Source organism: Puntigrus tetrazona, chromosome 20 (genome assembly GCF_018831695.1).
Source record: "Puntigrus tetrazona isolate hp1 chromosome 20, ASM1883169v1, whole genome shotgun sequence".
Lineage (NCBI taxonomy): Eukaryota > Metazoa > Chordata > Actinopteri > Cypriniformes > Cyprinidae > Puntigrus > Puntigrus tetrazona.
The window spans coordinates 7,672,068-7,696,800 of record NC_056718.1 but is presented as its reverse complement, the minus strand read 5'-3'; the positions used below and the strand labels follow the sequence as shown (position 1 = coordinate 7,696,800).

The following is a 24,733-nucleotide window of genomic DNA, read 5'->3' as shown; positions in this document are numbered from 1 at the left end:
ATGTTAATGCTTTTTTTTGGGGATCGGGTTACGTACATATTGCTCTGGGAAAATAAATGATCAGAATATGTATAAATACTTCTGATATTATTTTTCGTTATTACAATTAAGTACGCTTTAACTGTCCATCATACACAAAATGATTTTTTTATTGTTTGGCATGCATTTAAAAAGGAGTTAAAAATATAATTAAACAAAATAAAACAGTACTGAATTTTTTAGTATAGTTTGGTGTAGTTTACAACCATATTTTAGATTTCCATAAAACATAAAATAGCATCTATGTATACTAAATAACACATTTAAATTAAATTATGAAAAAAAATTAAATGTCTTTTATAATGAAATATCTACTTCTGCAAAATCCTAAGATCACAAATTATCTTAAACCCAATTATTTCAACCAAATAATACTACATTTACAATGTGAATAGCATAAAATAAAACCTTAACGCATTCTATCTTGCGAGACCGAGTTATAGAAAATACATAGGAATGTAAATAAATCTTTTTAATTATTATTATTTTTGCGATTCCGCACGGAGCCTTAATATTTTACAATTGTATAAAGTTTACAATAGCATTTATGGACAATTTACCTACAAATATGCATCCAAAACGTAGTAAACAAAGCAGCATTATTAGTAATAACTGTTCTCGTCGTACTTTTTTCTTCGCAAGCCCCGCCCATGACCCCGCCCCCTCTGATGCGGTTCCGCTTCCCGTGTGACGACCTTGTTTACTTGTCAAGACGTCGCTGCCGTTTCCTCCCGTTATAAAAACCCGTCAAAATGCCTGACAGCTCGTAGTGATCGGAGCACGTACGAACTGTCCGGTAGAAGAAATCCTCTAAACAACAATGCGGACGAGGAACAGAGGTTACAGTGGATTTATAGCGGCCCGTGTTCCTTTAAACACCGTCAAGTAGGATCTGCCGATGCTTGAAGACAGATGTTTGACGGCTGACGAGCTAAGGAGCTAAGAGCGTTTCAATCGGATTGTACCTATTTGATCTACACCTCAACCCACCTGCCATTATCCGCGGCATACAAGCGTCTCTTTCGCTGTGAGGCCGTTATGATCCATCTCTTCGAGACCATGGTAAGTCACGCTAATGTGTGTAGTAATGTGTGATTCATACATCATCCCTCAGACGGTAACCTTGCTGTAAATGAAGCTGTTTGTTCGGCTCGGAGGTTTGTAGTAACATGCCGGTGGGCACGGATCGTAAGATGTGCGGGTCTTTATAAGTGTCCTGATCACAAGGTTGTAGTTAACCTGACCCTTTAAAGCTGTGAAACACCATTTTGTTCTTTCAACAAAAACCAGCACCTTCTCCAGCGCTCAGTTTGTAGATTAAATTAAGAGTTTTCACTGCACTTTCGACCCCACGGCTTGCAAAACATGATAATCTTGTGAGGGACTAATATAAAGAAGTGAAACCATGTAGCTGCCGATATGTGCTTTACTGTATAATGCGTTTAATACAAATCTGAACCTTTTTCAGCTCGCTGTAATATTGTACTGTTACGTATATATATATATATATATATATATATATATATATATATATATAAAAAATATAAAAATATATAATAATTTTTTTAATGAAAATTATTTATTTAAATATTTTAATTATTCAAATATTATTATTATTATTATTATTATTAATCATTAATGTTATTTCCTGCACATGGCATGTGTTTATTGTGGCAATTCAAGTCATTTTCTGGGTATAAAATATACTTTAAAATGTGAAATATACATTATTAATAAGTAATGTGCAACGTATAAAGACATTTCTCTTGCTGTCTCAAATATAACCACTATATTTTATCTTATTATTAGACACAAACTACATTTGCAAAATGAGAGTAATTACACACTGTATTTAACTGAATTAAAGAATGTGTTTATTTTTAAATTTTACAGTTTTTCAGTAATCTTCTTCACATACTCATTCAAAAAAAAAAAAAAAAAAAAAAAAAACGCCTGGTCTAATTGATCTAGAGAAGAGTTTTGTCCTCAGCATATAATACATCAAAGGATTAATTTCCTGTCATGAAAGAAAAGTTGTTGTTGTTGTAGGACGAGGCTTCCCCGCCGTCTCTGACCGATCTGTGCATGACTCTGGTGAGCTCCAGGCTGGAGCTCTTCTGTGAGATGCGTGATGACGGCTCCCTCTCCTTCCGCGAGCCGCTGGTCTTCCCGCAGGAGCTGGCCGACCAACTGCTCTGCAAGATGGCCACTGAGGGTGAGTACGTGGCGTCCTGCGTTTCGAGGAAGGCTGCACAAATCTAGGATGACATTCCTGCGCACGGAACGATGATTGTGTGTTCTGCCTAGTATTTAAAAGGGATGGAGCTAAAAATAAAAAGACTAAACGCTCTCCTTCGTGCCGATCCAAACTTGTATGACCTTCTCCTGTGGAACACAAAAGATGATATGCGTGTTTTTTGGAACACTATTTTGCGATTTATTACTAGAACGTTAGTCAATTATTAGTACTAATTAAGTAGTGACCTTATTCTACATCCCTAATTCTACCCAAAACCTAAACTTAACAGCTAGAAGTGGTATCGTTAACAGTGTGAAACTTGTTTTTTAATTCCTTTAATGACGTTAAAGTTATATTTCTTTTAATATCGTTCTATTTTTGGGCTATTTATGGCTATTGAATGGAACAGAACAGAGCTGGAAATGAAACCAAGCTGTACGTGGGCTCAGATGAATCTATCCTGAAAATGTAACCGTTTTTCCTCACAGGCCTGTTGAATGACAGCACGGTGGGAATCTTCCGAAGCTGCCAGCAGTTCCGGTTGCGTCACGCCTGCATCCGCACCGCGCGAGGATCTCCGCCGAGGCCTTCCACGGGCCCTCTGCCCGCACCACCGCCTCGTGGAGCTGGACGCCTCGCGCTGGTCAACGCCCGACCACCACCATCGCCGACATCCGCCGAGGTTTGTCATCCAACAAGTCTCTGCAGGAGAGCCTGCAGCGGCTGGTCCTGAACGGCCTGACCATGTCTTCTCTGGAGGAGCCCGGCCGTCGCTGCTTCAGTGCCATGCAGGGTCTGCGCGCGCTCAGCGTGTCCAGCGTGGACTTCTACGACTCGGGCCTGCTGGACGTGTGCGCGCTGCCCCGTTTGGAGAGTCTGGATATCTCCAACACGTCCGTGACGAACCTGACCCCGCTGCTGGGCTTGAGGAGCAGGCTGCGCTATCTCACCATGCACCAGCTCAAGAGGCTGGAGATGACCACCGCTCAGCTGCTGGCTGTGCTCAGTCAGGTCAGCGCCCCATGTGTTTTAATGAAGGCATATATAACTTCATGTCTCTAAAAATGTTAGGCAAGTCAAATGAAAATTGCAATTATTCGTTTTTTCTTGTATTTTTACACATTTTCATACACTTATATAAAAAAAAAAATTCAACAAATAATGAATTTTAATATAATGAAATTTTAATTTAAAATGAAACCTGAAAATATACAACTGCAAAATATTAATATTTTCCATAATAATAAAAATAAAAATAAAAGGCATTTAGGAAAAACTAGAAAAATGTAATTCTTTACTTTACTAGAAATCTTTACATTTATTTCAAAATGTAGTTTTAATATTTTGTGGTTTATAGATTAGCATATTAATTATATTAGCATATTATATTTATATTATATTATATATTTTAGTATAACTGTAAAATTACAATACTAATTTGTCTTAATATTCAGTGAATAAACAATCAAATAATTTCTTAAATTATTTTATTCATATTAATAAGCGTTGAAGCAATGAATTTTAATAAAGCAATTGTAAATATCAAGTCATTTATAGGTGCTGAATCTATTTTAGAGTAAATCGCATCCAATAGATTTTTGACTTAAGAAATGAGAAGTTTTGCACGATGATATGTAACCGTATGCATATAATTTTTGCGTCTGTCCAGCTGGAGGGTTTACAGCACCTTGATATCTCAGACGATAAGCAGTTCACGTCTGACGTGGCGCGGCAGCTGCTGGAGACCTCCGGCATCCTCCCCCAGCTGGTGTCTCTGGACGTATCTGGCCGGAAGCAGGTGACCGATGCAGCGGTCAGGGCTTTCGTGGAGGCCAGACCGGGCATGACCTTCGTTGGTCTGCTGGCCACCGACGCGGATTCTCTGACTTCCTGTCCGAGAGGGCAGCTTAAAGGTAGGAGCTCAGACACAACAGCAAGATCTTTTGGAAAAAAAAAAAAAAAAAGCATCCTATTTTTAGATGTAGTAGGTGATTGTAAGATTTTTTTCTTCTCTTTTTGCAGGTGACTGGAGAGGCCAATGAGACTCAGATATGTGAGGCGTTGAGAAGGTACAGCGAGAGAGAAGGGTTTGTGAGAGAAGCTCTCTTCCATCTTTTCAGCCTCACTCATGCCATCGAAAGCGAGACCCGACATCCTGAAGGTGCACGCATACTCATACAGAGGTCACTGCGTCTCTTCATGTCGCCGCTCACGTCTCTGCTCTCTCGATCTGCAGTTGGTAGCGTTGGGGATGAAGAACCATCCGGCCACACTGAATGTGCAGCTGGCAGCCAGCGCCTGTGTGTTTAACCTCACCAAACAGGATCTGGCCTTTGGAATCCCGTGACGACTTCTGGGGAACGTCACCAGCAGCTGCTTCGAAGCCATGAAGACCTTCCCAACCACCAGCAGGTACGTAAAAACAAGAGTCAAACAGCAGCCAGGGTTGGCAGCATTTCACAGCAAAACCCGCCCAATTGATTCTCAAAACTAGTCCGAGCGCGTTTCTGAGGGGAATTCCCGGTAAAATGCTTCAGCCCGTACACATTTAAAAAAAAAAAAAAAAAAGTAGTCCAGTTGACTTGAAACACTGACATCAGAAAAAACTGTCAGCACAGCTGAAATAAAATTACAGCTGATAATAAGTTAATGCATATTTTACACTGTGTTTTTTACATGTATTTTTCATGTGTAATAAAAATTGAATATTATTATTATTGCTTTAATTTGGCAAGTCATTAGCAAGACATTATATGCACTCTATATGCAAAATTTGTTTCACTAAATGAACACAAGGAAGAATAACATTTACTAATTTATTTTACCATGCATGAAAGTATTACTGCTTAATAAAGATGACAGCGATGATGATAATAATAATAAATATGTTTTTTTGTAGTTTATATGATTTATATGGCTGTTTTTTTTTTAAATTGTTGTAGTACTGAATCCATTTATTAAAATGGACAGTTTGCACAAGGAATAAATCAACCTTATTTCAAACCAGTGCTATCGTGAAATGAAATAATGAATTAAAGTGTGTGTGTGTTTGTGTTAGAACAAACACACACACAGATAAGTTAGGTACATAATAAAAAATAAAAAAAATTTGAAATAAGGTTAAATTAAGTTTAAGTTGAATGCTGAAATCACTAAAACTGAAATGTAAATAAAGCTACAAAACAAAGACTTCAATTGAAATTAAAAGAACCTGAAAATATACAAGTGAACACCAATTCAAAACATTGTATTATAATATTATAGAATTAATACTAAAACAACACTGCTTTTACTGCAGTTGAATTTTACTGTATTTGGCTGGGCAGTAGTTTGTGGCTCGCCAATGGACTGGATTTTCTAACACTTAAAATAGGAAAGATTGACCCAAGTTCTTGTGGGGAGAAGAATTTATTGAAGACTGTAAACCGTTTCAGTTGACCGAGATCTGAGGCACAGTCACAATGTAAACACACGTGACTAAAGATACACATAATTTAGGAAAAACTGATAGATTGACTGATGACCAAGAATAAACTGGAAGTACATTAAAATCACTGCAGTATTTACTGTGCTGCTTTTACACCGCAAACAAAATCATTCACTACTATGAATTTTAATACAAATATTGTTTGGCTCAATTTAGACTGTGTAAAAGATTTTAGGTAATCGGGTCGCTTTCACTTGTCTCAACACAATAAGCCTTTGAAATATGTTGAATGCTCTCGGGAAGAACAGCTACATACGATCATTCAGTTCCTCAAGATGATGCATTTTAAGAATGAGGAAAATATTTTACTGTTGCCAATTATGATTTCCCCTTTAAAAGTTGTTCTGGTTTTTTTTTTTTTTGTGTGTGTGTGTTTCCAGCTGCAGAAGAACTGCCTGCTGTCTCTATGCAGTGACCGAATCTTGCAGGAGGTTCCCTTCAACAGGTAACACACTTCATTTGATGTTTACCTGCTGAGCCCCAGGGCATCCAAGATGTAGCTTACTTTATTTCTTCAGTATAACGGGACAATCAGACGTTGTAGTGTATCAGAGGTACAAAATTTCTATAAATACGGTTCGGTTTCTTGCAAAACCTCAGGACATCAATGTATCATCACGAGCAGCAGTGTTTAATTTGTTTTCCATTACGGCTACGGTCTGAGTTAAAAATCATTTCATTTCTACTTAAGAAACGTCTCCGATGCCCTGGGGGTAAGCTGATAAACATCACGTTTGAATTTTTGGGTGAACCATCCCTTTTAAAGTCATTTTAAAGAAAAGGAAAATCAATTTTCATCTTTTGCATGACTAGTAATTATCGGTTGCTCTTTAAAACTACTCTTCAAATGTTAGAGGTTAAGTTTTTTTTGGCTCAAAGCTGAATTTATTTTATGCAAACAGTAACAAATAGAAATAATTCAGTAAAAACGGTAATATTGTGAAACAATTTTACCGTTTTCTGCTTAGTCATGAGATCAGCTTTGTATCACAGGGATGTTTACTATATTTCTAAAATAATTAAAGCCTGACATTTTAGATGCGAAAGATCTGTGTATCTTTTAGTCAGATGCAATCATCTGTAGCCAACTGTATTTTAATTAGCCTTGGGGTCAATATATCGTAGGTGTTACCAGGCCATCAGAGCTTACACTATCAGTGGCTCTCCATGGGGTGCTACTTGTGTTGTTTGTAGCACATTTGTTACTCCGTATAAAGGTCTGGTCTCACAGACAGTATCTGCGTTAAGATTGATTTAAAGGACGTCGCACCGCTTCATGCGAATCAAGTAACGTTTGTTTGTTCAGGTTCGAAGCTGCCAAGCTGGTCATGCAGTGGCTGTGCAACCACGAGGATCAGAACATGCAGAGGATGGCCGTAGCCATCATCTCCATCCTCGCTGCCAAGGTGAGAACGGGTTTAACGCAGAGAGGAAACGTAAGCTGGGAGGCTCCCACAGAAGATTGAGAACATTCTTGAGTGACGCACCGTGAAATGCGGCGTGACGCAGCTGAACCAGACAGATCTGTCTGTGGCGCTCATGGGTTAAACTTCTTATTTCCATCTTTAATTAAAAGTTACTTTAAATGTTCATAACATAAAGCTCCCTTCACATTAATTGAAAAACCATAAGCCAAAAAGGCTTATTTAGAAAATGGCACAATGCACTTATACTCAGCTGTGTAGTGTATACATTTCATAAGGGTATTTAATCATTAATAATGGTAGTCTGAGAGCCCCTCCCCTTTGCGACATAATTTAAAGCTGTGGCGGTTGAGTGTGTCCAACATTATACATTTTTTATTTTATTTTTTTGCATCATCCGGGTATTTCAAGTGCACTACTTGTACTATGTATACTACAAAACCTCTAAGAATAGTGATCAAGTACACAAGTTAGGAGGCACCTTGAATCTATCAGCATATAATCTACATGTGTATATCAATTAGGGATGTCCTCATAAGGTTTTTTTGGTCATTGAATGCTACATGAAGGTCTTGATGATTGTTTATTGCAAAATGCCCACCTAGTGGCAGTCGCGAATTGGTTATTGAGTATCCGCTTATTCATATGATAATATAAATGAAAATGAATTGCAATGAACCTGCCCACAAAAAGCTAATTATCACAGTATGTTCAAAAGAAAAACATGGTATAGGGGCCTATCTGCACTCAACACTTTGTTTTATTTGATCAGGTGGATATTAATATCCCTTCACACAGCAATCCCGGGAAATTACCAGTACTTTACTCATATTGTTAGAACTTCTCTTTCTGGTAAAGTACCAGAAGTGATTTACTGTCAGATTTGAATGAGAGCGTGAGCTGATTATTCATATGTACACCTCAGAGACCTTTACGTGCGCAATGCAACACGACCGTGGCGTTACAGCAGGCCTCTGTTCAATGAAATGATGCATTCTGTCATGATTTACCCACCCTCAAGTTTTCCAAAACTAGAAGAAATTAAATCATGCATGTCTGGAACAACCCGAGTGTGTAAAAGTTCCTTTCTCGTTGGTTCACCCCCAAACTGAAACTCGTGTTACTCTCATGTCACTCCAAACACGCAAGACCTTCGTTCATCTTCTGAACACAAATTAAAGATATTTCATTGTGAAAACAGTCCACGTGACGTCAGTAGCTCAACTTCAGTTTTGTGACGCTACTAAAATACTTTTTGCACTAAGAAAACAAAAATAACAATTAACTTAACCAATCTTTCCCCTCCCCCGAGTTACATCTCCCGCCATTTTAAAGAGCATCCCAATGCACACTTTCGCTTATGGTCATTGTCAAATACATTCTTAAGTACTCTCCAAAATGAAGAAGCAATTCACGGTCGAGTCAATTGGTTGAGTGTTATTTTATTTTTTTCTTTGTGCAAAAAAAAAAAAAATTCAGATGAACGTAGGTCTTACGGTTTCAGAACGACGTGAGGGTGTGTAATTAAATGACAGAAACTTCATTTTGTCGTTAGCTAACCCATTAAACAAGATATTTTTGAATTTTCGTAACCAAACGGTTAACGGTAGCCATTGACTTCCACAGTATTTTCTTTTTTCCATGTTTAACTTGGCTCTTTGTGTTTCTTTTAACAGTTGTCCACTGAACAAACCGCACAACTAGGGGCTGAGCTTTTTATCGTAAAGGTAAGTAGTTTAGTTTTTTTTTTGTTCTCAAATTTGTAACGCGTGAACGGGACGAACAGTGGATACTTATCTTTCTCGCACTCTTCCCACTATAGCAACTCCTGCACATCGTGCGTCAGAAAACGTGTCAGGGGATCGTAGACGCCACGTTGAAGTTCACTCTCAGCGCTCTGTGGAACCTCACGGATGAATCTCCTACCACCTGCAGACACTTCATAGAGAACCAGGGACTAGAGCTCTTCATCAAAGTACTCGAGGTAAACACTTCAAACCTTTTGATGGTATTTTCAGAAGAGCTCGACAGTAGTTTGTTAAAAACCTGCCTTTCTCATCTCAATGTCTCTCTTTTTTTTTTTTCCAGTCCTTTCCATCAGAGTCATCCATTCAACAGAAGGTCCTGGGTTTACTGGTAAGAAACGTGGGATTCAAAAACTGATTCAAATGTTAAAATAAGTTATTCTTATTAGGTTTAATTTAGCACAAATACACACTTGATTAGGTTAAATAGCTGTCAGCTGTTAAGTACACCAATTAAGATGATACCAATTGAGGTCAACCAATTACCAAGTAATGCCAAATCTTGTTCAGTCTGTGGAGTAAAAAGGTTGCATTAGCAATTAAAGAAAAAAAAAACTAACAAGCAAAACATGGTCAGGTCAAAATTATTGCGGTCCCATATTTGTATCAGTTTTACTGGTAGTCCACTGCATGAGAATCGTTGGGTATAATGTCACAGTTTACTTTTATTTTGCTGTCCTGACATCCTGCACCCACTAGTAAAAATATCAAAAATGCCTGGTGTCTAAATAATAATTGGTTAAATAATTGGTTATTCAGCAAGGATGCAGAAATTGATCAAAAGTGACAAAGGTGTTTTCCTAAAGACGCTATTCTGAGAACTTTGTACTTAGAACTTTAAAAATCTATATTTTTTTTATATAATAAAAAACAAATAGGCAGCACTACTGATTTCCTGATATCCCTTTGCATCAGAAACACATTCCATACTAATATACATTCAAATATCAAGCAGTTATTTTAAATAGTTATAGGCTAGCATTTCAAAATATTACTGTTATATTAGATTTAGATTTAATCATATATATAGCCTTGTTGCGCATTTTTCTTTAAAAGCCCAAACCACTTTTGCGTGCGCATGCATACATTTTTTTATTTTTTTAGAAGAAGAATATGTAACGTATCGAATACAAGCAATAATCTTGTGCTGGTTATGCAGCGGAGAGAGAGATACATATTGCAGTGTTGTGCTCTGGTGAAACCGAATTGAGGCGAGCGATTCTGAAGCTGTGGGCAGCACTGATAAAACGCCTTCTCGTGTCAAAGGAAGCACTGCTGAGAGATTATGCTAATAGTTTCCCTTAGTTAGAAAGTATAATGAGACTATTTCATTTCGCATTCAGTGGTATTTTTGGAGATGTGGTCCCCTGCGCCGATGCTGTTGTCCTCTCTCTATCTTGCCTAGCTGTGATTGTTTCCTTGCGTTCAGAACAACATCGCTGAGGTGGGAGAGTTGCACGGCGAGCTGATGGTTCAGAGTTTTTTGGATCACATCCGCTCTCTGCTGCACAGCCCAGAGGTGGAGGTCAGTTATTTTGCCGCAGGCATCTTGGCCCACCTCACCTCACGGGGCGAGAAGGTGTGGACCCTCGACCTGTCACTTAGGGCCACGCTGCTGGAGCAACTGGTACGTGTCTGCGCGAGTAAAGACGAGTAGAAATTGTTTGGGTATTATTGCACCTGAGGACGGAGAAAAATCTCTTCGTCTTTATTTATCTGTTGCAGCATTCGGCCATTCTGAAGTGGCCAACGCCGGAATGTGAGATGGTAGCATACAGGTGAGAAATGACAACAACATGAGCAACGGGCTTCACTGAAAAGTAATTATTATTGTTAAAATGCCATTACATTACTAAAGACTCTTAAACCCTCAAACTTGGACTTGAAATTAATGGTAAACATATGTATAGAAAAATATATTACAAAATAAACATTACTTTTTTTTTGTTGTTTTAATGAATGGCGCAGGAATAAAGTTAACAACACTGCTGTTAATATTTAAATTATGTATTTGAATTATTATTAACAATTTATAATGTTCAGGTTTTTATTTCTTAATCTAAAATGTAAAATAAATATATATATATATATATATATATATATATATATATATATATATATATATATATATATATATATATATATATATATATATATATATATATATATTTTTTTTTTTTTATTTTTTTATTTAATATGCACCATTGTTTTGTTTCAGCTTTATTTACATAAAAAACCATTAATAGTTTTAGTTAACAGTAACAACTGACATGGTTTTCAGTCACATCGAGAGACCTATTGGGTTTGAGCAGACTTTGTCATTCATGCACTAGAAAGAAAGTGATTTATAGTATTATAAAGAAATAAAGTGTTTATTGTACATCTGTGTCTTTTCCAGGTCGTTCAACCCTTTCTTCCCTTTACTGGAGTGCTTCCAGACCCCAGGAGTCCAGCTGTGGGCCGCGTGGGCCATGCAGCACGTCTGCAGCAAAAATGGTGAGATCAGCGCTATGAACCCAACACTTCTGAGCCCAGAGGCTTTCTGTGTTGTTCATTTTATTTCCTGTACTGCCTACATGAATGCAGCGGGGCGGTACTGCAGCATGTTACTGGAGGAGGGAGGGCTGCAGCAGCTAGAGGCTGTGAGGTCACATCCCAAAACCCACAGCGACGTGCGGCGATTGGCCGAAAGCATCCTAGACAGTTTACATCGCCACAGAGCACGTACAGGGTACACAGGGCCGCCCAAAATACACACGCATAGAGGTACGTGTCTACAGCAGAAGGAAAGTCAAAATTTTAAAGGGATACTTCACCCAAAAATGAAAAATTCTGTCATTTAATTACTCATCTTCAGAAGACTATTTGAAGTGCCACTATTTGGTTTGAGTCGCCAATAACAGTTGGACATGCATGCCAGGTCATTGCAACATTCACTGTCTAAAAATATACTTTTATGTTTACCTTGTTTGCTCAACGACTCCTAAACGTTTTGTTCAAAGATTACTTTTTCAAACCCCTCTTTTTCGTGACACCTATCTGCTGTGATTGGTCTCATTTAAATTTTAAATTTTACCTGTAATACCGGAATAAAGCAGTGTTTGTGAGGCAATGCTGCTTTGTGTACAGCGTTACCGGGGAAACCACTCATTTTACTGCACCAAAAGTGGTACGGAGGAGAAAAGATCAACAAGTGGGCGGGCACTATGCTTTTGTAACATGTTGATGTCAATATGAAATGGCTTGGGACTCTTACTAAAAAAAAAAAAAAAAAAGACTAAATTTCAATGATTCAGAGTCGACTCTTTCTTTTGAGAGATACTAACTTTTTATATAAAGTGCATTTTCAGATTTAAAACTTTTCAGGATGTTTTCATTCACTTTAGAGCTGCGCGCTCACGACTAAAGGCCATTTTCAAAAATCCATAATCAGAGCACTTGAAGATATTTTTGATGGAATCTGAGAGCTCTCAAACCCTCCATAGACAGCACGGACAACACAGTCTCTCTACCAATTTTTACATATTTTACAAATTGGCTTATTCTTTTGTATGAATTGTCCAGAACTCCATGACCGGTCTGTTTAGGAATGGGGCTAGGTGTAGGTATAAATTGGCAACTTCCGAAAATACTTCCGATTTATCAAAAATCGTGTAATTCTGTAAAATCGGTCCGAATTGCCGTGAGACCAGACTGGCAAGAACGTTACCACGATCAACACACAGAACTGTAGCGAGACATGGGCCATGTGACATCAGTGGTTCAACGTAATTTTACGAAGCTACGAGAAGTGTCCAAGAAGTAATGATAATGTAATTTATTCAGCATTTCTTCTCCCTGAGCTACCATCTTCCTCCATTTTGGACCTCAGAACATAATCAACATAATAAGTGTAGTTTACATTTAGTAGATAGCATGTGCGCTAAACGTATTTAACCACGTCTTTCCTACATTTCTGTGCGTTTATCGTGGTGCTATCCCTGCAGGGTCAGAAAGCTCTCTGATTTCCTCAAAAATATCTTACTTTGAGTTCTGAAGATGAATAATGGACTTACAGGTTTGGAACGACATGAGTAATTTAAATTTGGTGTAATTTTGGTGAACTATCCCTTTTAAAGGATTTTAACCTTCGAGTGGCATTTCAAAACTTCACTTTCTGATCTAACACAAGTTTCCATTTGCGCGTTTCTTTTTGTCTTCCAGAGAAAAACGTTCCATGACGCAATTAGCGGTCTCTGGATCGGATGTCGCGAAAAACTGGAAGCTTTTTGTGCGTGTTTGTGTTCACTCGTGCCCACCGTGATGACAACGACGCTCTGCTGCTCTTCCTGTAAGGAGGACCCGTGGATGAGTTACTTTGCATATGTTTGCACACGACGGAATCTGCTATTTATTTGACGTAACAATTAAGTCTCCGTAACGAGGAACTGTTTATTTACACGCGCAGCGGCTAAGAGAGTGCGTTTATGATAAAAAGCGGGACGTACGTGAGAGTTTATATATGTGTGTGTGTGTGTGTGTGTGCATGTGTGTATTAAGAGCATGTGCATCAGATCGCTACGTATGCATATTCAGATTTGGATGCAACTCCATAGGAAATTTCATTTGTATGACAGATTTCTGTCCTCTTGGGCATAAAATGCAATAATACAAAAAACGTTCACAACAGATAAGAGTTGTGTTACATGGGAATACAACCGTTTGGTAACCTGAGTTAAACTGAGTGTACGAGAGAGGAAGAAAAGCGTATCGAAGTGCATTGAACAGCATGAGAGCTTTAGGGGTGAAATATATTTTTATAGACTGTATATCAAAACGTTGGCAGATGACAGTGTTTTTGATGTCGTGTTGCACGCAGAGTATTACGATCCAGATTTGAGTTTCAAAAAAATGGTACTGGACTGATCGCTCGGATAAAAGATTCCTCGAGAACCCACAGCAACGAAACGGGCGGAGATGAATTAAAAATAAAGCCTTTGCCTTTGCTCAAAAGCAGGAACACGATTTGCCGCGTAAGCCACGTTGAGAAATCTGGCAGGCAGAAACAAAAACAGACACGGATAAACGGCACCATGTGAAAAAAGAAAAAAAAAAAGTGAGAACTTTGGTCTCATCGTGGCAACTGGGGCGTGCTGGTGATTTGCCAAAAGTCATTGGATTTGCCTTCTCGCTAAACACACTTGCATTGAAAGAAGTTTGATTTAATTTAACACCAATGAAGCTGTTAAAAAGCAGGTTCGACTTCGTCTTGTTCGAAACTGCAATTTAAAAAAGTATATTCCATTTTGTTCCGGTGAACTAAAGAAGCCTGTTTTGTATATAAATGCTTCTTTTCGCAGCATGGATTTGGTTTTCTGTTCGTATCTGGGCCATGTATTATGATGAGATGCTCCAGCAAATGTGCTTTGTTCCAGAAAATCGTATTGTTGTCATGCAGCTGTTCTTGCACGTTGCATGAAATGGTATTTGTTATCATTTCTACCGTAATTTTTTATTTCGTCTGGCAACTTCGGCCAGGTTTACTGACGGCTTTTCGCCAGATATTACGTTTTTGGACTCAGTTTTGACATTAGCAAATACTTGATGTTAAATTTAACCTGCCACTCTAAATGGACCAAATGAGTTCCCCCGAACTTTACAGGCCGAGCGTGGAGACTCTCATCGTGTGCGTGGCCCTCCACGAGGACAGACTGTGGTTTGTGGCGTACTACAGATCTCTTCTGTGTGGATTGAGTCAGCTACTGTCATACTGCTGATCAGACTCACATTTATGCAAATCATGTCTGGGGAATAAAGAATGTGAAACCCTTGCTGCTTCAGTCTGCAGTTACTCTTTACTAATACGTCAGGTTTGTTTGGGGGGTTTTGCAAGTATTCAAAAACATAAAAAATACAATTTATATTGATTTTTTTATTTCATTTATGATGTTTTAAAGGTATCCAATGATCTGTTTTTTAATAATTAAGAGAAAACAGAAACTTTTTTTCATAAAAAAGTAGAACAAAGACCTTTTTAAATGATTGGTGGTGGTTATTTTTAGGCATTACGGAACATTGAAACCCAACGCGAGTACGGTTTGTAATGTAGAACACGTGGTTTTGAAACATGTTGTGCAGGTTTTAAACCTTCAGACATTCACTCCCCAGTGTACCTTGGAGGCCTCTTTTCTATGAACGCAGCCATGCCCTCTTGTCTGTCCCTCGTAGGAATGAGCTGAGTAACCATGAGACATTCAGTCAAACCAAGCACGCAAAATACTGCAACAAAAGCGATTTGGTTCATGTGGTTTCTGTATAACTCACCCTGGCGTAACACATTCCCTCGATAGCCATTCCTGAAGAGATGTCCACCTCGGCACCTCGATTCATGGCTACTTTAGCCATTCGCACAGCGATCGGGGCCTGGGGAGGAGGAAAAACATATCCTGATCAAAATGAGAAAACCCACAATTTCCTAACGTTCAAGGTCATGCTTAGTCCTGTTTGAAGATATCCTAACCGGAGTATAAGGGCAGTATTAAGCATATTTCATGAATTGATTTTACTCTGAAGCACAGTATTACAAAACGAAAATGACTTGATTATAAAAGAACTCTGGTCAAAACTAGAGAACACTTTTTTAATACAAACTCTATTTAACTGGCAGCGTTCCTCCAGTTCTCACGGAGACTGTAAGACGCTGGGCTGCTCTAAGGTGACTACGTTCCCTCATGCAGGTAGTGAAGTGCACGTAAAGCAGTTCCTCAAAGTTAAGAACACTGAAATAATCAAACGGCCAGCCCAGAGTTTTGATCTAAACTTCCCTGACAGTCTGGAAAATCCTTGGCGACAAAGTTACGTCAAATAAGCCCACTATAGTCACCAAACTATGGAAGAGAGTGAAAGAAGAGTGGACCAAGATCACACCAGAGCTGTGTGGGAAAATACTGATATCCTGAAACCTTAGAAGGCATTCAAAGCGAGGGCCTCTACCTTCCTACTCATTTCTGAAAGGAGTAACCCTTGTGACTGTAAATAAAAGATTTTTGTTAAAATACCGCAGACATTTTGTCAAACGTTTGTAGATACGTGCAGCTTAAAATTTAAAATATCACAATTATCACCAATACCGGTCCTTCAAATTTTGAGCAATGAAAAGTAACAATACTGTATTCTATTTATTTTTTTCGATTTTACTTTTTTGATAAATAGAAATTTTTAAACAACAGCTTTTGTTCAAAATGGAAATGACTTGTATCAAAGTCAAACTGTCGATCAATTAAAAAGTGACATTTTTGAATAAAAGAATTCATTTCTGAAACGGTACTGTAAGTTTGCCTGTACCTCAGGTCTGTGTTAAATATCTTTTACTGCAACTGTAAATTACGCTCTCTAAAAACAGTCGCCTAAGCATGACACAGATATGTCAGGAAGGCAGAAGTGCCTTCAAAAGTTATTGTGGCATGACGTGTCTGAATCACGTTCCCACGCTGACTTAAATAGGCCATCTTCATTTTAATCTAATATAATGACTTGCCAAACACAGGCAAAACCAGAAAAGCAGGATGCTCTCACTGTCACGAGACAGTTTAGTACAGTACAGAAGATTCTGGTTCCACAAACCCGCATGCCAAGCCATATAATGACGGCGACATGACCCACATTTTCAGCTTATCGATGAATAACAAGGTCATGCGGCCGACCTGATCTTTTGTACCATTACGCTGTTGACGGTGTTAATAGCGTGCTCTGGACACTAGTGGGCCTGAGGGAAGACTGGGATGGCACATTAGAGCCAGGTCTGTCCTCAGGCCCTACATATTCACGGCCAGCCTGTCGACTCCAGTCACGACGGGAGACGCTCGCTGTGACACTACAGTGTCACATGACGCAAATGAGATTAAAGAAATGCCTGTGGGTACAGTTGAACTAGTATGAGAACAATTTCATAACCACGAAAACATACAAACAATAAATGTAAACAAAAATGTTTTCTATCAGCTACACTTGTTAGATAATGAGGCCCCATTTTTTACACAAAAAAATAAAAATGATATATATACTTACATTATATATATATATATATATATATATATATATATATATATATATATATATATATATTTTTTATATATATATTTTATATACATACACACATAGAGCAGATGTATGTATGTATGTATATATATATATATATATATATATATATATATATATATATATATATATATATATACACACACACACATATATATTTATATATACATTTTTAAAAACAATTAACATGTTTGCACACAATTCTTTTGATTAGTATATTTAAAAATAAACAGTAATTGAATTTAAGTTTGGGTTCTGTTCTTAATTATAAACTCGTAGTAATGTGAAAGGGCTTAGTTTAGAGCAGAAGCTGATTTTTTCCCCTAAGAAAATCTGAATTATGAATTACTTTATTTGAAGAAAGAGCAATTTGTTTCATAAACCGTTGTTTATTTTCCGAACTGTGTTTAGGTAAAATGTATGTATGAACACAGGTGTCTGAGAAGCAGTAGATGTGGATGTAAATGTCCTGCAGACTAAGACTAACCTGAGGCAGGATCTCTCGTGCCAGACTAAGAGCCTCCTTGTGGGCCGCGTCTCCGGTCTGGTTCTGCGGCACGGAGCGGTTTACTAGCCCTAGCTCTGCAGCCCGTTCACCCCGACACGCCGGCCTGTAAAAATCAGCTCCTTCGCCATGGCAAAGCCGACTGTCCGGGGAAGCCTTTGACTGCCTCCTGACATACAAACACAGAAATCATGGTTTAATTACGGTGCCTTTAAAATGCAATCAGTTACTTCATTAAGTGATCTTTGTACTTTGTTTTACAGAAACTTAAAATGTATCACTTTGATGTGACAAGACATTAGGTGCAAAAAACGAACAATAAAAGATGTATATATTACCGCTTTCGAATGATTAAGCAATTATTCACATCCAAATAAACGTTTTTGCTCAAAATATATGTGTGTGCAGTGTATATTTCATATAATTTTTATATTATTTTTATTAATATAATATTTAATATAATTTTTTCAAATATTATTTAGCTTACTCCAATAACCCTGTTATGACAATAAACATTTGTCATTATCATATCATTCTTATTCTTTCTTCCACAGACAAGGGCATTTTTTCTATGCAGACTGCAACACATGCACTAAATGTTTCATGCTTTCATCGTAATATTATGTAGATTTTTTAAGCATTTTTTAGCATGTCATGTTGAAAAAAAAAAAGGAGAAAGATTGTATAAGCTTTCTGTATAAGTCTTCCTGTCCTGTTACGTCTATTAACTTCCTGTTTATCTGTCTCTCTTCTGTAATTGGACTGCCATCTAGCTGTATGTTTGTCTTATTATTTCAGCCGCTCTATCTATTCATTAATTTCTCTCACCGGCCCCCGGGAGTAATCCTCGAGTAGTTTCAATCAGGCCCATCTGCGCTGAATGTGCTGAAAACACACACACACACACACACACACACACAGAAAAAGGTGAAATGAAGGACCCAGCCTCCTCTACATGCCGCGACCGCAGAGATTCCCGCTCCATGACGTGCCAAACAGAACGACTACAAATCACGCAAACCCGCATCCGCAGCCGTGATGCCCGCCGAGGCCGACCCCCAGAAGGTCGGAGCCGCCTCTCACCTGCAGTGCGAAGGTCACACGCCAGGGCCAGCTCCAGACCGCCCCCGAGAGCGAAGCCGTCCACCGCTGCGATGGTTGGCACGGGCAGCACAGCTGGCACATAATGGACACACACACGGATCAGACAGGTCATAGATCACATTAATGAGAGAGGGCTTCAAACAGCTGGACCTCTCTACACTCAGCCGGATGTGTTCAGTGCCGACACGCTTATATAAAGAGGGGACATATTTGAAAAACCTGGAAAAAAAGGGTTACTTGAAAAGCGAGCTAGAAAAGGTTTAGGTGTCATTTTACTTATGTGGTGCTACAATTCAAAGTAATTTTTCTATTTGAATATATATAATGTTATTTATTCCATCATCACTACAGTCGCGTCATCTGAGGCTCGAGGAACATTTATTATTCTCAACGTTAAAAGCTTTAAGCGTGTTAAATCGGTAGCAATTATTTACTTGTCTTGTTCTGTCGAGTTGTAGAAGGGGTTCAGAAGGATGTCACTTCGTGGGTGACGCAATACTGGAGTGTTGTGTTTTTTGTAACTGGTGAAAAAGTAGGAAGTAACTGGATTGTACGCGATTGAGTCACGCAGAGATATGTGTTCACAGTTCATAAAATAAGTTGAAGAAACTGCCACGTACTAAGAAAGTGATAGTCATTCATTTTTCAATTCAACATTTTACTTAAACTGTTAGGCTAATAAAGCTGTGGTATCACTTTACAATAAGGTGTAACTTATAAACAATGAACAATGCATTTATTAAAAGCATTTATTACTCTATTTATTAATCTTCGTTAATGTTAGTTAATAAAAAAAAACAGTCATTCATTGTTAGTTCATACTGCATTAATGTTAAAAATACACAGCTTTTGATTTTAATAATGCATTAGTATATGCTGAAATTAACTTTAAGATTAATAAATTAATATTAATAAAGATATACACATATATACACACACACATATATATATGTATATATAAATAACGTATATATATATATATATATATATATATATATATATATATGTATATATAAATAATATATATATATATATATATATATATATATATATTTTTTTTTTTTTTTTAATTCTTAAACGTAAAAGCATTTCACTTTATTGTGCTGTCAAACAATTAATCGCATCCTAAATAATTTTTTGTGTTTACATAATACATGTGTGTGCACCGTTCATATTATGTAGAAATACACACACACACATTATATATATATATACACACACACACACGTATATATGTATATATTTTTATTTCTCAAAAATATTTACATGTGTACATTTGCATTCATATAATTTATATTTTATAGAAATTCAAAATATATCAGATTTTTCTTAAATATATATGCATGTATGTGTGTGCATTTATATACACAAATATACACCGCACACATATATTATGTAGACAAAAACGTTTATTTAGGATGCGTTTACTCTCAATTAATCATTTGAGAGCACTAATAATCACTCGTTTCCATATTTCTGATAAAAACGCCACCACAAAATTGTATAGAGAAAACTCCTTCTCAACCGTCTGCTTATAAAAACAGTAGCATTTTCCTAAATGTTACAGGCAAAACTATGCAAAAATTGAGGGCACAGAGAAAAAGCACCTACTGTGTGTTTATTATTATGCATATCCAATCATTCTCACCCCCAGCCATAATCGTATTTGCAGCTGGGAAAAAATTACCTGTTCGGTGCAACACTGAAAGTGATGATACAGAACTCTGAAGTCTGATAGAGCAGGATTTGAATATGGACGAGAAACATCACCCTTATGTCTCACCGATGTCATTCATTAGCGATCGAAGGCCATGTACAAACAGCTCTGCCTCAGGGTTACTCATCTGAGCTCTCTCCTTAAGATCTGCGCCTATCAACAACACCGCATTTTACAAATGACAACATCTTTAAAAGCAGGCTGTCGACACCGTTATGTGTGAGCGTGCACAAAACCTGCACAAAAGACTCCGGGTATCGAGCTCTTGAAGATGACCGCGCGAACCGCTTCGTCGTGATGCAACGATGACACCAGCTCTCTCATCTGCGCACGGAGACACAGAAATCGATGCGCGTTCAAACTCAAATTGATTTGAGAAAGAGCTCTGGGAGAGACACGCCCAGGATATTGTTATTTATTCAAGGCCTGACACACTTTTGCCAGACTTTCTTTTGATAAACTGATCAAACGTTAAAAAAACAACTTCTTTCTGGAAACGGAACGAAGCGAACAGAGAGAAATGGAACATCATTACTCAAGAGAATTAAAGTTAAAAACTATAAGTCATTTCGTAAGTTCTTTCAAATGTGTTTATCTCTTTACATTTTTTTATGATGTGCAGTGGAAATTTAAAGAGCCCCTATTATGGGTAATAAAGGTTCATGTTTTTTGTATTGGGAGTCACAAGTAACAGGTTGATGTGCATGCAAAGACAAAAAACCTTTTATTGCATTATAATATGCATTTATTTCACCTTACTTGTTCGACAACCCCCAAACGATTTGTTTAACGATAACGATTGGTTCAGTTAGTCTTTTAGTCTTTTTACTGCTCCAAAAGCGGCACCTAGTGGCCAGGAATGAATTTGCATTTTCATACAGACCGAGGAGAAAAGAGAGCGGCAATGTTCCAAGGTTTTACGTTGACGTCAACACGAAATGGCTTGGGATTCGTTTTAAAAGCGACTCATTTTAACGATTCAGAGTCGACTCTTTCTTTTGGGAGACAATAACTTTATGCACGGCGCACTATCAGATTCACTTAGAGATGCGTTACGCTCTGCATGAAAGATCAGTTTCAAAAATCCATAATGGGGGCATTTTAACGCTACCGGTTAGATTGTTGAGAATTGAGGGCTTTATCATCATTTATCGCTCGGGTAAACCGGAGTTCACGGACTGGATCTTCTGCACGTTTGAGTTTGATGCTGTGGGACAGGGGGTCTTCTGCACACTCACCTGACCTACAAACACACGTCCCAGAGAGTTCCTCGCCCTCTCACGACACATCAGCACTTCCACTATACCTAACCAGACAAAAGAAACAGAGGAACGGTTCTCAACTGGAGGGTTATGACCCAAATATGGGTGGCAGGTCTGTTCAGATGAAAACCGTGTCAAATAAAATAAAACGTAGTGCTGTCAAATGATTCATTGCAATTAACCACAACTAAAATAGGTTTTTGTGCCTAATATATATATATATATATATATATATATATATATATATATATATATATATATATATATATATATATATATATTTTAACACATATATATTTTATATATAAATATATATTATATATTATATATATATATATATATATATATTTGTATTTTGTATAAAATATAATTTATAAACTATATTTAAATTTTTTTCAAAACATACACTGTATGTGTTTGTATATACATATACATAATAAATATACACAGTACACATATATTATGTAAATAAAAACTTGCGCTTAATCTTTTGACAGCCCTAATAAAGAGTAATTGACTACGGCTTAATTCTTCAGATGGACTGCGTCTCACACTGAAGTCACTTTCCAACCAAGTAGCTTTCTGTTGGCCAACATGTGGGAACCCATTATTGCAAATAATGGAAAAGATTCACCCTTGTGAAATTGCAAACCACACGTATTACGTAAAATGAATGAATTTTGCCAGTGGAAATACACCAGCACGGCTTGCGATGTAAATTCTGTTCGCAACTATATTATTTACCTCATTTAAATATTGTATTATTATTTAGTGTTTGAAATTATTTACAATTTTGTTTAACCTGGCACAATGAGCATTTTGGTTCTAGGTTGGGTCGCCATATGCAATATAAAACCTGTATCCTGAGGTAAAAACCAGTTCGGATCTACATGACATTCAGAATTCAGAAGACACTTTTTCATCCTTGTGAGAGGGCTTGTCAATATAAAAAATGAATATATCTAAAGTTTCTAATCTGATCTAAGACTGAATCACCCTTCATGGGTCCTAATAAAGGGTACAAGTGTAAGAAATAATGGATGAAAGGAGATTAAGCAGCATTGTGTATCATACTGACATGCTGATATATGATATAGGCTGGTGTGATAAAAGTGATATGATCTCTCCTTGGCCATTGTTCCATTAAACGTTATATGCCACGTTGCTGCACTTCCCTAAATTAAAGGGGCAATAACAAATACTGATGAATATATATATATATATATATATATATATATATATATATATATATATATATATATATATATATATATATATATATATATATATATATATATATATATATATATATATTATATTTTTTATATTTTTGTTTTGTATATTTTTGTTTTGTAATATTCTCTAACGTTCCTTGTTTTTCTAATTGATATACTTGTTTTCTTTTATTTAAAAAGAATAAAAACGTCCTATGTATACTTCGTTAATCGATACAGCACTTACATATTACTGCTCTTTTTGTTAGTTTTGATTGCTTTACTGCCCCTTTGGATAAAAGCACCTGCTGAATGCCTACATGTAAATACTTTGTTGTTATCATTGGTATATGTATTATACATAATATTAGAGTTGTAAATGCATAAATATTTATAACTAATATTTATAATAATAATTAAATAAACATCGCTATAAATGTCTGGATTTATCAATAATTACCGTTGGGAACCTATAGTTTAATGTCATATTTAAATAATGAATAATTGCAGTTGATTTCACTTTATTTTGATGGTCTCTTATGCAAAGTTTAACTTGTAACTTTGCAAATGCATGTCAAGCAACCTTCATGAGAGTGTTAGTAGAGTATTAGTAGACTGGTTAGGGTTAGAGTAAGTTGACCTATAGTCAGTTGGGAGATCGTCACAATAGAGAGTTAACAGATAATAATCAAACAGTCTACTTATACTCTAATGAAAGTTAGTTGACATGTAGGAGCAAAGTTACTTATCGTCAACAGAATATCCATAAGTGACCATCAAAACCAAGTGTTACCTTTCAGTTATGTAAATAATATATAATTTAATATTTAAACAATTTCCAGGACTTTTCATAACAATTTTGTATTCCATCACATTCATGGCGGTGTAAGTACGACTTACAGCAGCCTACACAAAACCTAAAGTGAAAAAATGAACACATGTAAGGTGCAGTCAGGTGTTCTCTACGCACGGTATCATGTACTTGATGCGCCTACCGTTGTCTTCACCACCAAGCCGACTCAGCCGTACTTCAGGCCGATCAGTACCGGGCCCGTCGGAGTACCACGAGCAGGTCTGGGTAAAGGAGACCCGGGGGGAGAGACGCCTGATCAGCTCCGCGCGAGCCCTTCCGGTCCTCGCGAGCACCCCGCGCGCCGCGCTCATGATCCAGGCACGGCCGCCGCTGTTTAACTGAACTTGCTGGCTCGAGACCAACACTGAAACCGCGCGACCCGGAATTAAACCGGCGCTGTTGCCGTTAATAATAAGCCTTGTGGGAGATGAGCGTTGTGCGAAACGCCATCCCCACCCACACAAACACACAAGTTCGCTCTCCACCTCACGTCTTCAAAGGAGCTTACGCGTTACCGTTTAAAGCGTGCGGAGAAGCGTGTGTGATCGTAAGGTACGCGTGTGTATCTTATTACAAACTTCAGTCTCCTAGTAACTCAGCGAGCGCTACGAGACCGCACGACTGACGTAGACGCCCAGTCGACCAATCAAATGCCGCCGAAAGGCGTCCTGCGCGACGCGTCCCTTTGAAAGCGTTCGCTTGAGTCCGCAGCGCTGTCTAAAGGTGAGCATCAGCAGAGGGCGATAATGTGATCTGACGGTCAGGTTCGTAACTACAGCAGAGCTCTGTTCATGAAAATAGGCACGAAGTACCTGACAGAAGATGCACACTTCTAATTGAATGTGAAACAAAGCAACTTTGTTGATTGTTTTATTAGTAGTAGTATTATTGGTACAATTCCTTAACTGCTTTGCTTCTTTTAGATATCAGTCATCAACAAACATATTACAAGGCGCTTTAACTGTTACAGATTTATAATGTCTTTGTAATCATCATTCTATCATGTTA

At 37.5% G+C, this 24,733-nt stretch overlaps 1 protein-coding gene and 1 pseudogene across 1 annotated transcript; one reads left to right on the top strand and one right to left on the bottom strand.

The window, feature by feature from the left end:
- Positions 1 to 720: 720 nt before the first annotated feature.
- LOC122324700 lies at positions 721 to 13,313 on the top strand (annotated as a pseudogene).
- A 1,572-nt stretch (positions 13,314 to 14,885) lies between these two features.
- LOC122324701 (enoyl-CoA hydratase domain-containing protein 2, mitochondrial-like) lies at positions 14,886 to 24,336 on the bottom strand. Its single transcript, XM_043219317.1, is given in 10 exon segments — positions 14,886 to 15,208; positions 15,298 to 15,396; positions 17,558 to 17,670; positions 17,673 to 17,744; positions 18,404 to 18,460; positions 18,659 to 18,751; positions 20,463 to 20,549; positions 20,633 to 20,720; positions 21,635 to 21,702; positions 23,868 to 24,336. Coding segments are annotated over 10 exon segments (924 nt in total). The 5' UTR covers positions 24,037 to 24,336; the 3' UTR covers positions 14,886 to 15,130.
- Between the last annotated feature and the right edge of the window lie 397 nt (positions 24,337 to 24,733).